Raw genomic sequence first — 14,807 nt, 5'->3', positions numbered from 1 at the left:
AATCGAATGGATGAAATTCGAATTACTAACTATGAGGGTAAATTGAATTGACAGGATTCGATTTTGTATGGATATAAGTTTGCTTCAAGATAAATCGACCCTACCAAATTCGATATAGCATGCATATACTTAGATACATGTAATTCGCAGCGATTAAATTCGATTTATGTGCAAAATACACGAATTCCATCAATCGAATCCATGAAATCCGATTTACTAAAGTTTACAAATTTTAGTATGTATAGGTTAGTAACGAGTACATTATAAATTTTTATAGTACTCATCATAACATCTTTTAAGTAACTTTTAAATTTTATTAAATTATTTATAATAATTACAAAAAAGGTCTTATAATAAAAAATTTAAAACTTTATAAAAATGTTTAATTTAAAATTGTTATTAAACTTTTAGTTGTACTCGTTATAAAATGAATAATTACAATAAAAAAATTTTAAAAATTATAACCATATAAAATGAATGAACGATTTAAAAATAGACAATCTAACAATATTGAAAGTCAATTAATTTAAAAATGTAGTTTAAAACATAAATTCTTTACATAATTACATAATTACGAATTTATGATATTAAACACTTCCCAAAAAACTATTCTAATGCTTGACTTCTAAACACCAAATTATTTATTTAAATAGTTTAATTTTTATCTAATCTAATATAATAAAGTAGGTTTAAACCTTATTATTATAATTATTACTATTATTATAATATATTATCTATATTTTCTTATTGTAAATAATTTTATAAAATGTGAAAATTTTTTAGAAGATTTTATGAGTATTATAAAAGTTTGTAACTCAATTTATGTAAATCGGTTCACTAGAAAAAATGTTTAATAACAACTTGTAAGTTAATTTATGTAACAAAGTACAACTAAAATTTTTAATAACAATTTTGAAATAGTCACCAAAAATAATAATTTTGAAATTAAACATTGTTATGACGAGTACTATGAAAATTTGTAATGTACTCGTTACTAACCTATTATACATAATAAAAAATTTTTAAACTTTATAAAATGTAATTTTTTTCATAGACTCGCATTATCGAACTAATTGAATTCGATTTAGCATTGACTCCATATAGATATAATTGTTGGTGTAATATTAAACCATTCTTCTACCTTAGCCCATGACAACAATAAAGAAGTCTCATGGCCCATAAATTCAGCCCAATAGAATTCATAAATTCATGTTTAATTTTAGCTTTTATCATCTTATCTTATCTTTATGTTACCATCTTATCTTGTCTTTGCTTTTCTCTTTCGTAAACAATACTCTATATATATCAAGGTTCAGAAAACCGGACCGGTCATCAAACCGCTCTAGTCACTGGTTTACTGGTTTACTGGTCTAACCGGTTCAACCGATGGTTCAACCGAAAAAACCGTTTAGAGTAGAATAATAAATAAATTATAAATACACATCCTAAAATATAATTATAGTCTGATATAAATCTTAAAATATCTTCAAAATTTAAAACACTACATAAAATATCATCAACCAAATACATATGATCTTATCAAAATCCAAACTCAAAAGTTAAATAGTAATAAAAGAATATCTAAATATTAAATCCCAACATCATGGTTTATCAATCAAAATCCGCAAGAACTTGTTGCAAATCTGCTTCGGTGGGATGATCTTCACCTTCATTCCCACCCTGATCAGCAGAAGAAAGAGATGCAGCATAAAGACCACTACTACCACCGCCACTTTGATATAAATCAGCATCAATTTCACCTAATAAAATAGAAATGTTATCATTATATGATAAACTAACAACATTCTAATAAATCATTAGAAACTAAATATACTATACTCACGCAATAAGTCATCCACATTACTAGGAAGATCAGGCTCTTTCTCTACAACTTCTTCAGTCACCCAGAAGTCAACTTGACTGATACTTTCATAATCAATTGGATCATGCTGTGTCTTTTGCTTTCTTTTTTCTTTTTCCTTCCTAAAAAGTTAAATACAATATATGGAGATTTAATAATTTACAAATTTATTATGATAAAGATTATAAATGAAACAATATAGTATTTCATGAAACATATATTACCTGGATTTAAGACGCAAATTATAGGTAACATAAACAATGTCATTCAGTCTATCATGCTCCAATCTATTTCTTCTTTTTGTATGAATCTGGTCAAAAAGGCTCCAATTTCTCTCACACCCAGAAGAAGCAGATGCTTGGCTAAGAATGCGAACAGCTATCTTTTGTAGACATGGAGCAGAGCCTCCGAATAACCTCCACCATTCATCTACCAATTATAAAACCATAACATATTATAAGATATTAATTAAGAACATAGGAGCTCAAAACAAGTTACTATTGATTAAACAAATATTCAACCATATTCTTACCAGGCTTAAGTTCAGATGCAGCTGGAATAACTTCTTGTCTATCAAAACTTTCCTTCCGATCTCTATATAAATGTATTTCTTTCATTGCCTGAACTGAATCCAAATTGTTACACTTGCAATACAAGGTAACAAGATCAAGCAAACCTCGCATAACATCAGGTGCTTCTTTATAATTTTCATTAAAAAAGAATTTAGGATTCAGGAAGTAAGCTGCCGCATGAAGATCTTTCTTCAAATGCTTGTCCCATCTTGAGTTGATAATATCTGTGTACGGCTGATATGCAGTCTTGGATTGCCTAAACATCTCCTTAATTGCATCTTCTGCCCTTAGCATTCCTTCATAAACATATCCCAAAGATGGGGGGTCATCAGCATCAACAACCCTCAGCAAGTAAATCAGAGGGCCCACAAATTTACATACAGTAAAGCAATCGTCCCAAAATTTGGCGTCCAGAATGATAGCACTCACAGCTCTACCAGTAGCACTCCTTCCTAATTTGTGATCAGTGAAAATTGAATCTACAACCAATTGTTGCAACTCCTTTTTACGGTCAAAGATGCTCTTCAATGTAATAAACACAGTTGCAAACTGGGTTGCACCAGGACGTACAATTTCTCTCCAACGAGGTCTTTGTCTTAGCCAAGATAAGAAAATCGTATGATTGTACACAAATACTGTGATCTTTGAAGCACGAGTTGCAAGGTTAGAAATATGCGCCATGCTGCTTATATCTTTTAAAATAAGATTAAGGCAATGAGCAGCACATGGTGACCAATAGATATTATCATATTTTCTATTGATAAGCCTACCAGCAGCAACATAATTGGCCGCATTGTCAGTCACAACATGCACAATATTATTTGGGCCAATCCATTCAATCACCTCAGAAAACAAAGTACACAAATGTAAAGCATTTTTTACCATACTGGAAGCATCTACTGATTTCACAAAGCACAAACCTTTAGAACAATACACCAAGAAATTGATTAACGTCCTTTGTCTTTGATCTGTCCAACCATCAGCCATGAGGGTACATCCAGTTTTCTTCCATGCACTCCTATAACTATCAACTAGCATTTGACTTTCTCTTTTAAGATCAGCCAACAAATGAACCCTTAACTTATCATAAGAAGGCCCCTTGTAACCAGGTCCAATACCAGCAACACCATCCAACATATCTTGGAAATATGGCGACATCACAGCATTAAATGGAATTTTACAATCCAAAAGCCACCGAGCAAATCGTTTATCAACCTCGTGTATCGCCTCTTTGTTTTGCAAAACACTCTTAATACTTGGTTGAGCTCCTGGAGTTGTTCTTGGTGCAAACATAGGAGGAATGACTTTGGCTTTTTTCTTTGGATCGCCTCCAACTCCTTGCTGATTCGAGGTACGCTGTTGTTCCTGTTCTTCTTGGATTGCCTCATCAATTGCATCCTCTACCTCATCACCACCCTCTTCACCAAAACTTACTTTTCTTTTCTTTTTGCTGGCCTGAATATCTTTCAACAAACTTTCCATCTGTTTTTCCACATCATATGGAACTTTAGGACATTTTTTCACGTCTCCGGTAATCTTTGCTAGATGTTTCTTCATCCTGTGAATTCCACCTCCATTGAAAACTTGTAGACAAAATAAACATTGATACTGTGGTTTTTCATTCACTGTTTGTAGAGCAACATATTTCCAAGCTAAATCTGTTTTTCCCCTAAGGTTCGAAGAACCTTGTGACTGACTATCGTTAGCACTACGGGAATTGGGATTAGCAGCATCATTCGAAATAGGAGTATCGACAGGCATGTTATTATTCACAGAATCATTGTTATCAGCAGTTGCTTCTTGATTAATACTATCTTCCATAACTAAAATTAATAAAACATATATGAAATTAAAAACAGCCACAGCAATAAACATTAACAATTCTAACAATTCTAACAATTCTAAACAGCCACAGCAGAACAAATTTGAGAAATTCAGCAAGTCAACAAATATGCAAAACCGAGTCAGTTTCCAGCATTAACAAAGTACAAAACAGTAACAAATTTGAGCTACAAAACAGAAATTTGAGCAACACACAGAAATTGAACTACAAACACAAATTGAACTACAAACAGAAATTGAGCAACAGTGCAACACACAGAAATTCAGCTGCAAACCAAGTTACCAACAAACAGAAATTGAGCTGCAAATCAAGTTACCAACAACCAGAAATTGAGCTGCAAACCAAGTTACCAAGAAACAGAATTTGAGCTGCAAACCAAGTTACTAACAAACAGAAATTGAGCTGCAAACCAAGTTACTAACAAACAGAAATTGAGCTGCAAACCAGGTTACTAACAAAGAAGTTCACAGAGGCAAAGAACAAAGATGAGCAGAGGAAGTCAGTTCACAGAGGCAAGTTGAAGTTCACAGAGGCAAGTCGAAGTTCACAGAGGCAAGTCGAAGTTCACAGAGGCAAAGAAGTGAAGAACAAAGATGAGCAGAGACGAGTTACTCACCGCGCGACGATGAAGACGATGGGACGGGGCAGATGAAGACGAGGCAGACGGCTGGCTACTGGGCAGGGAACCAGGCGAAGAAGGAGGGTTACTTGGGCTGACGACCAGGCGACGGCGGTTGGGCTGTTGACCGGTGACCGCGGCAACGAAGGAGGGGGCGGTGGCAGGCTGGGGTTCGGGCGTGGAGGGTTCAGCTTCAGTTTTCTCTCATTCTCTGTTCTCTTCTCTCACGAAGATGAACAAGAACAACACACAGAATTAGGGATTCGGGGGGTGGTTGGGGTCACCGGGTCAGGGTGCTCTTCGGGTCGGGTCGGGTTAAGGGTTTCTTTTTTTTTTAATAATGAAACGACGTCGTTTATTCAGAACCGGCCGGTTACCGGTTCGGCCCAACCGGCCGGTTTTTGGCCGGTTCGCCGGTTCGTCGCCGGTTCTTTCCAGGACGGTTTCTGCAGGAGGACCGGACCGTCTGCATTGCCGGTTCGCGGTTAAACCGGTTGAACTGGCCGGTCCGGTCCGGTTTTCAGAACATTGATATATATTTAGTTTTACTCTTATAATTCAATCAATAAAGAAATACATACCAAAGTATTCTTTATCTTTGTGTACTCTTTTTGTACTCTTTCAATTTTGTTATGTAAGATACAGTAAACCGAATTTAACCTCTTCAAATTAAATTACATGTACCCAGGTATATGCATGCTAAATCGAATTTAATAGGGTCGATTTACCTTTATCGCTAGTAATTCAAATTTCATCAATTCAATTTACTACTTATATGCCTAAATCGAGTTGCATCAATGCCATTTATATAAAAATATGTTTTGAAATATGCATGTAACGAATTTTGATTTGGAAATTCACGTTCTGGTTTATGGAGGTGTTTTATCCTTAATTTTATCCTAAAATTGGTTTATTATTAAATTATCTTTTACTTCATTCAGAAATAAGATATACAAGTTGCTGCTCCATTGAGTCAACTGACAAATCTTCTTTTATTTTTGTCTAACTGAAAATTTGATTTTAAAATAGATATTTGTGTGTTTTTTTAATTAAAAAATGAAAATAAAGATAAAATTAGAAAGTGAAATTGAAAAAAAAATGGATATTTATTCTATTCAAAAGTATTTATTTTGCTTATTACAGGAAAGTTTGTAAAAATTGAAAAAAAAAACTCTTTAAATTATTTTGGATAACCGTATAAAAACTTTAAATTAAGAAGTAATACAGTTAAAAAATTTTGGTAAATTCTACTCTACCCTTGCTATAATAACATGTAGATTACCCTCTATGACATGTCATCCTTTAATTGGTTGCTATGTTAACTATGGTGCAACTATTAGTAATTAAATTATAGCCCAAAGTGGGTAATTAAATAATTTACTAAAATAGTAAAAATTCAATCTTTGATTCTTCCCCAAATCATTCTCCCACAATGAACCTTAATCTTCTGTATCTCCTCCCCCGTTCCGGCACCCGAGCATAACCGCGTCATTGGCCTCCCCCATTCCAGCACCGTCGTCGTCACCCGAGCATAACCGCCTCATTGGGTGCCCCATTCTCTCTGTCTGTCGTGCCATCTCTGTGCTCAAAAGCATCACCGCCGCCGTCGTCACAAGCAGTGCCGCCTTCCTCACGGTATCCTTTCCTCTCACCCAATATTATTATTATCAAGATCGGTACATGGAAGGATAGACTATAAGCATAATTCCTTTGTATTTTTGGGGTACAAATTCTTTTATAGACTTCAATTCAGATGACGTAAATGCTTTGATCTCATTGGTTTTTTTGAAGGACTTGCAAGTTGTCCGCCAGCAAGTACGAGATTCTGGATATGGAGATTTATTGCCGATGAATCTTTAGCTATTGCTGCTTCAAGTATCCTTCCTCCTTGGAATTGCTTTCGTTTTCTCATATTCTTAGCCCCCCTCCCCCCCAAAAAAAACACCAAAGAAAAGGAAAAAATCATATATGTTTTGTTAACTATGTTATTCTTTGTAAGCAAGAGTAAGAAACAGAGGTTGGTTCCTTGACTAGTCTTACTTGTTCATTCTTTTATCTTATTAGCTCAGGCAATCACTCTATCAACCTGTATAGTTGCTCACAACAATGCATTGTTCGCTTTGCTGGTGTCAAATAATTTTGCTCAGATAAAAAGCAATGTGTTTAATAGGGGTGTAAGTTACTGAACCGGACCAAAAATTACCGCAAACCGAACCGAAAATTACAACAACCGATTTAAAAACCGAAAAAATTAGTTTTTTTTTTGTTTTTTTTCTGACAAAACCGATTGGTTCGGTTCGGTTTTTGGTTGGCTCGATAGAAACCGAACCGAACCAAACCGAACCAAAGATATGCATCCATTTCAATGTTTTAATCATTTTAACCTTTAACCTAACAACAAAAATCCCGAACCCCTAACCATTTCAATATTTTACTCTTATTATTTCAGTTTATTAACTATTTTAAACCTCTAATTATTGTGATTCATATTTTGCTCATTAAAAATTAAAAACCAAAAAAACCGACCGAACCAAATCGCTGTTGGTTCGGTTCGGTTGTTGTAAAAGCAGTAAACCGAACGGTTGTGTGTCTGTAGGAATCGAACATATTGGTTCGGTTGATTTTTTATCCAAAACCGAATCAAACCGAACCGATAACACCCCTAGTGTTTAAGCGATACAGCAGGGACAATGTATACAGTTTGGTTTACTTTGGTAAGTTATTATGCCTACTAGAGTTTATTTTCCTTTGATTTCTGCTTATTTGGTATATTGATAATTAGTTCCTATGCTAAATAGAAAAGTATGCAAACCCTTTTACAGTATGATGAATAAAAGTCACTTTTTAAGCAAAATGAAAGTTAGATATGGTGTTGAAGTCCATGATTAGTGCATCCCTTTGATTTAAATTCTAATTTTGTTAGGATTTAATGGGTTGCATTGGTTAAACACTAATAAATATGTTATGTATGCGTTTTGATCTTTTAAGGAAATATGATATAAATATGATAAGGGTATTATGGGCAATTAGGACGTACATTGTTGGTGAGTGAGAATTATAGGAATATGTATGTGAAATGATAATTGATATCATCAAGCATTCATTCATTGATAAATTCAATGACATGAAACCCATTACATACTGAGTTCCTTGAAGACCTCTGTAAACAGGTATTTTCATATGATTTTATGTGCATATCATCCATGCACTATTATTGGTTGTTTATTCTGATTAAAAAGGCATTAAACAGCTGGCTGTGCATGGTTAATTTGCATATGTTTCAAAACACGTATATTAGCTGTTTGCTTACTCATTTACTCCCTAGAGTATTGTGCAAGTATGTTGGTTCATTATTTTTTATTTGTGATTGAGGGATTGTTTTTGTTATGCATATGGAGCATGAAAAAGGTGATTTTGATGTCAATGATTATGGTGAAGAGGATGAGGAGAAACAAGGAGAAGAGGGAAAAAATTGAGATGAGGAAACAGTTGACGAAGACCAAAGTGGATGGAATAATGATGAGATGGAATAACTTGAGAGAAAGTGTATAAGGATCTTCATCACTAGGAGCGGTAAGAATAATTAACCTTTTATTCTTAAACTTCAAATTAGTTTTGGATTTTTAAGTGAGGAGTTACTAAACTTTTTAATACAATTTTTCAGGTATCATATTATCTGTAGTTAATTTTCTAAATGGATTTACTACAATCAAACTTTTGCCTCTAATTGAATTTCACAACTTCTAAGATTAACATGATCTTGGGTCTTCTCAAAATTTGTTATATGATCGTGCAATTCCTTTATCGTTATAATTATTGTTATATGATCATATAGTTCCCTGCAACAATAGATACTCATTATGAAAAAAGAAAAAAAAGAAGCATAAACAAGCTATGTCATTACAACAATAGCTATTTGGTTATTGACAAAAGTAGGAAAGTAAAGGTTTTCCCAACACAAACCACTTACAAATTAGAGAAACATACTTCAATAATATATAACTTTGCTTTCATCTTTTAAATGAATTAGCTTTGGTTATCTTGGTCTTATATATCACTAATTCTTGCTGCATTATTCATATTGTTTAATATATAACGGTTAACTAGCCAAACAGTAAATTCACACACTATTTAGCACTATTAAATGATGTCTGAGAGAGTGACAGCTGTCCTATGTAGTTTTGTTTTTTTCCTCTTCATAATAGGATGTTGAAACTAGCGTGAGTGGACGATGGAACCTGAAAAGACGGATGAAGCTTTGATTTGCACAGAAGACTTTCAGGTAATTCAAACTTTGTGTATCCCTAATTCCAAAATTCCAATTATCTAAATACAATGGATAATCGTAGCATTTGATTGGCTGATAACACCATCACACAGATTGCCTTTCATTGATCAGCCAAATGCTTTGATTTCAAATACTAAACAAAACTCATTAGCGGAAATTTTCCCGAAAAAATTTTCCAATGAGTTTTAAACATTTAGTCTTCTTCAAAAAAAATTTCGAATTTATCATTTCTCTCTCTCTCTCTCTCCCTCTCTCTTTCCTCAATTTGTTTCTCTCTCAATTCAATCTCATACACATGATTAATCGATGGTGAGGAATCGGCGCCAGAGATGGTGATGCGAAGCGTGACGGCCACGCGCACAAAGTATGTTGCAGCGACGACCCAATCCCCACTGTTCTGAATCGAACAGCTTTGCCCAGGAAAGGCCAAGTCGTGCAGTGGCTCACTCCACCCCAAATGACTTGAAGTTTCTCTTCTCAATGTTTTCCACTAATCTTTTTATGTTTCTGGTGTGTAGGTATGGCGAGTTAAAGATTTTGGACCTTTTTGAAACATTGATGTGGGGTGTAATCTATAATGTAAGTTACCATTTTTGAGTAGCACAACTTAAGTTTCAAAAACACAACTACTAATGCTACCAATTTAGATTCTGTCCAACTATTTACTTCTAGCCTAAAATTATTCCGTTGTTATCAGTTTTTTCCAATCTTTTCTTCTCTTCAATCTTGCACTGTAATACTGGAGCAGTAGTATTTTAGGGATGAAAAATTTTGGTTAAATTCTATGTAAACTCAGGGAAATTGAAACAGTTTCATTTCATAAATGATGTTGTAACTTAGATTATTCGCTTTATTAGCTGTAGTAGCACAAGTTCTGTTAACAATTCACATGCTCAAAGATGAGGTAATGTAGTTATTTAATTTGGCGTTTTTATTCTTTGTATTTTTACTTTTGCTTTTTGGAAGACAATGAAGCATATCATTAGTGCACCAAGCTAATAATCCTTTTTGCATTTGTAATATTATAAAGAAGTCATCAGAGGAGCTTTCAATACTATGAATAGATGCTGTGAAGGAGTCACACATTTCTAACTTACTTGGACCAATAAGTTCTATGATTTAACTGTACCAATACTTCCATAAATTATATAAATAAGATTTGCACTAATAGTGCTCGCTGAATAAAATGAATTTGGGTTACAGCTTAATGCATTGCAATATAGGAGGATAGATTTTGATGAGTTTTGTGCAGCTACACTCAGTGTTCATCAGCTTGAAGCAGTTGACCAGTGGGAGCGACATGCACGGTGTGCCTATGAACATTTTAAAAAGGGCAGAAACAGCTCTATAATCATTGAGGAACTAGCTTTGGTATGCTTAATTTGACCATGCTCATAGCTTATGCATACATATCTTTATACAAATAATATGAATATGCTGATGATTTTACAATTCATAATATTTACTGTATTTAAAATATTTACAAGCTATACAAAAAATGCTTGATAGAGGACGAACAATCTCTTTTGTGAAGCTATTTTATCACTATGATGCAAAATTTTGAGATGGATATAATATCTTAGTTTATATTTTATTTCTTTAATGTTTGGACAGTAGTCTGATTACACACTCTAATTGATTTGCATTTGAAGAGGACATAATTGACCATATTAGAACAAATAATATAGTTTGCATGAACAAATTTGTATGTAAAATCAGTTTGAATATATTAATGTTGAAATTTGACTGAATACATGGACTATTTTTTGGTTGCTTTTGAGGTGCTTGGTTAGTTGCCATTTATTCAATATCAAACTTTGTATATTGTGATGATTATTTTTCTCTGCAACAGATCAGGATATATAATGGTGCTGCTTTGGCTGGGGATCTTATCAATTTGATGTGTCAATTTGGTGCGGCAGAGCTTCATGATGTGGCTGCTTTGGTTGGTGGAATTGCATCCCAACAAGTCATCAAGGCTTTCATTCTCGCTCATCTTATATAACTTTATTTCATGCTTTTCTCTATGGTTATTTGCTTCTAAAGATAATATTTTCTATATGAATTTATAGACACTACTCTTAGTTCAGTCATTTTTTGAGTTTTAACAAGCTTACAGCTGTGGAATGTTCACATAAGAGAGATGTAAAAATATGTGCTTAAAACAAATCCAACAAAACATGGCCATTTTTTTGTTTTTTGCACGGTCCTGCTTTTTGCCTCTCATGACTTTAGAGTGCATAAGCTTTTATTATCTTTGCTTTTCCTAAGAAAGATCCTTTTTCGAAGGGTTTATAATTGTAAACATTGCTCTACATTAATATGGCAGCTTGACACATGCATGGTAATCTAAGTATATTTTCATTAGTAGCCACTTTTATTTCTTAATAACTAACTTAAAAAAACAAAACTAGAAGGTACCTTGCATTTTTAATTAGAAGGAAGTACATAGCAGATAGTACAACACACTTAAAACATTCAATGGCTCTTTTCTTTGTGTGTTCCCTTTAATTTCACACCTTATTTATATTATGTCTTATTACTGTGTTCAAATCGGTCAAAAGACCATTATATATGTTACATATAATATTAGTATTCAATCCAATGTTTTAAGTAAAGCAGTTACATCATCCAAACACTATTATTACCCGCGTATACGCGCGGGGACTTCTGCTAGTTATATTATTAATAGACAAACACCAAATAAACAAGAAGAGTATTATGTAATAAATTGCTTATATAAATCTTTGTATGCAAAAACGATTTACCAAACAAAAGAAGCTAAGAAATGCACAAATCCACCTAATTCAGAATTAAATTATCCTAAATCGTTGTGGTTTACAATAATTTATATATATAAGTAACTGAATTCAATTTAGGTTAGACATATAATATTAAAGACAACTTTAATTGCATATACCAAAAATAACTAACACAAGTATCGAAAATATTTGGTAAGTGATAACTAAAAAAAAATTAACTAAAAATAATCAAAATTTATTTTATTTAATATTTATTAATTATTATAATAAATAATAATTATCAACTAAAACAAATTCTAAATTATTTTTCTCTCTAACATTACATATACAATACCTAGTTACGTCACTATATAATATATATAAACATTTAGGCTCTACTTTTTCCAAAAAAATTTTATATAGTAATATTAGTTTAAAACTTTTATTATTGTTTCTATCAAAAGCATTTTACATTATAATTTAATCAAATTTATTACGATGATAAAAAGATGGATATTAAGATATAAATACAAAAATTAACCACACCTTAAAACTATGGCAACATAGAATTATAGGAGGATTAAGTAAAGTAAGCATGTGAGCACATTAATTTAGGACAAATTATTTAAATAAAATAAATGACAATTAAAATTATTTATATATAACTTTTATAGAAAAATTACTTGTATACACTTTTTCATAATTCTATGTAAATTACGAAAATAACAAAAATCACGTCATTTAGCGTAGTTTTCATGCAACACGTGAATGATTAGAAATCACTACAAGGTAGAGCAGTTTCATACACTTTTGTATTGTTTTAGGTATATAGAATTTGTTTTGGTTTTTCACCATATCTTTCATTCGAGTAAACCAAGAAATAATTCATCGCCATGACTAATGAACTAACAACTAGATCAACCTAACTTAATTAATTTGTGATATGAATTAAAAATTACAAAAATATTATTGGTACACTAAAATCAGCCACTAATGTATTTGTGTATAAATACATGTGTGATTTAATTTATTTTCAATGTATATTTGTATTCGCCAATGAGTTATAGCTCAAATGGCATAATCTCTCTATACTCAATTAAGAGGTTGCGGGTTCGAGTCTCCTATCTTTGGTAAAAAAAAATGTGTATTTGTATTCCAATATATATTTTATACTACAATGCTATTAATAAAATTCTTATCTTCTATATGGATTAAAAAAATTAATCCTAACAATTAAATTAAATAAAAAATAAAAAAGTACAAACTAAATAAATAATAGAGATAAAATAATTTCTTTTGTAGATTAAATTAATTTTTTTTATTTTATTATTGATTACTAAATTTTTTTTTCATCCTCAATCTCATAAATAATGTGAAAAAACTAGAAGCACATTAAGAGGGTTAAAAAAAATAAAAATAAAAAAAATCTATCTATTGAATTGGATAATATATTTATTTATTTAGACTAAAAATATTAAAACCATCCCTAATTAATAATTATACATACACTTGACTGTAAAATGAAGGATTGAAGGTGGAATAATAAAAAAAATTATTGGACTTTAGAATTAAAATAAATAATACATAAAAAATAAGTTGAAAATTCATGTACTAAATCTAGAAAAAAAGATATATTAGAATCTTAAAAAAAATAATATTAAATATATATTATGTATATAATATTAAGATTTAAATAAATTTTGTTTTGTGTAAAATAAAATTATAATATTAAATATAAACACAATGATAAAAAATTTTGTGTTATATATATATATATAATTTTATTTTGTGAGAAACAAAATTAAAACATTAAATATGAATAGAATGATAAAAGATTTTGTATTATACTAATTTAATTAAAAAAAATATATATACAACGTAAAAAGCAAACAAACATATAATAATTTTATTTTGTGCGAAACAAAAATTCATATCAGTTTTTATTAATAATTTTTTTATTGAAATATGTCATTTTACTATATTTATAATATATTATTTGGGATAATTATATTATTTTAGTTAATATATATTATTTAAAAAAATATTTAAAATTTATTATTTTGTATTAAGAATATTATTAAAAATATATTATTAGTTTTTCTTAAAATAATACTTTTTTTTCTTTGGTTCAAATACTATGACAATAAATTTTTTTTACGTAACTGCGTCTACTCAATAAATATTATATTCATTTATTTCTATATTGTATGTAAAATAAATAATTAATATTTAAAAAAGTTAATAAAAAAAAGTATTCTTTTTTTTTACCAACTCTTAGGTGAATATAGAGACTATGTCATTTGAACTATAACTCGTTGGCAAAGAAAGAAATATTCTTAATTATATATTAAATAAAATAATTATTTATTAGGCTCATTCTTTTACAAATAAAAATTTTTCTTAGTTTTATATATGTAATATTTTATACCAATTAGCTTCAAAATTTAATTATTTTTTGAATAAATTAATAAAAATAATACAAATAATTGTTTAAATATAATTGTATTTTAATTTTTTATTCTATTACGTACACGTTGAGGATAATTTGGAGTTAGCCAACCAGCAGCGGCGACAGACAGCGTCTTCCTTTTCTATGGCAGCAATTTTTCGGGCTTTGAAGGTCCATTTATGGTAGATGTAGAATGGGGTGGATTCAAGAGCGTCAAAATATGTGGCTAGACAGAACAATAGTGGAAGCACCTGCTAGCAAACAAAACCGTGAAAATGCTTGAAGACATCACATCAACAATAACAGAATAACGGAGGAAATCGATCAAATTTTTATGAGTACTCTTCTGGTGTAAAGATAGTCATGTGTTAAACGAGCGAATTAGTTTTTTTTGTTAGTGCCAGTTTGTTTGTTCAGCCCATGACAAAAAAAAA

At 31.1% G+C, this 14,807-nt stretch overlaps 1 protein-coding gene across 1 annotated transcript; it reads right to left on the bottom strand.

Moving 5' to 3' along the window:
- Positions 1-1,611: 1,611 nt before the first annotated feature.
- LOC110269513 (uncharacterized) lies at positions 1,612-4,978 on the bottom strand. Its single transcript, XM_088498091.1, has 5 exons — positions 4,893-4,978; positions 2,394-4,256; positions 2,086-2,290; positions 1,844-1,983; positions 1,612-1,760 (listed from the first exon to the last, which is right to left on the bottom strand). The coding sequence occupies exons 2-5, from the start codon at positions 4,252-4,254 to the stop codon at positions 1,612-1,614; spliced, it is 2,355 nt and encodes a 784-aa protein (XP_088354217.1). The 5' UTR covers positions 4,255-4,256; positions 4,893-4,978.
- Positions 4,979-14,807: the final 9,829 nt, after the last annotated feature.

Source organism: Arachis ipaensis, chromosome B9, assembly GCF_059453495.1.
Source record: "Arachis ipaensis isolate K30076 ecotype BB chromosome B9, ASM5945349v1, whole genome shotgun sequence".
Lineage (NCBI taxonomy): Eukaryota > Viridiplantae > Streptophyta > Magnoliopsida > Fabales > Fabaceae > Arachis > Arachis ipaensis.
The sequence above is the reverse complement of the archived record's forward strand: the minus strand, read 5'-3'. Positions and strand labels throughout refer to the sequence as shown.

Excerpts from the sequence above, each read along its gene's own strand:
- LOC110269513 (XM_088498091.1), bottom strand. The coding sequence starts at position 4,254 with ATGGAAGATAGTATTAATCAAGAAGCAACTGCTGATAACAATGATTCT. Across the intron at positions 2,291-2,393 it reads TGCATCTGAACTTAAGCCTG|ATGAATGGTGGAGGTTATTC; the intron begins GTAAGAATATGG and ends TATAATTGGTAG. Across the intron at positions 1,984-2,085 it reads AATTTGCGTCTTAAATCCAG|GAAGGAAAAAGAAAAAAGAA; the intron begins GTAATATATGTT and ends TTAACTTTTTAG.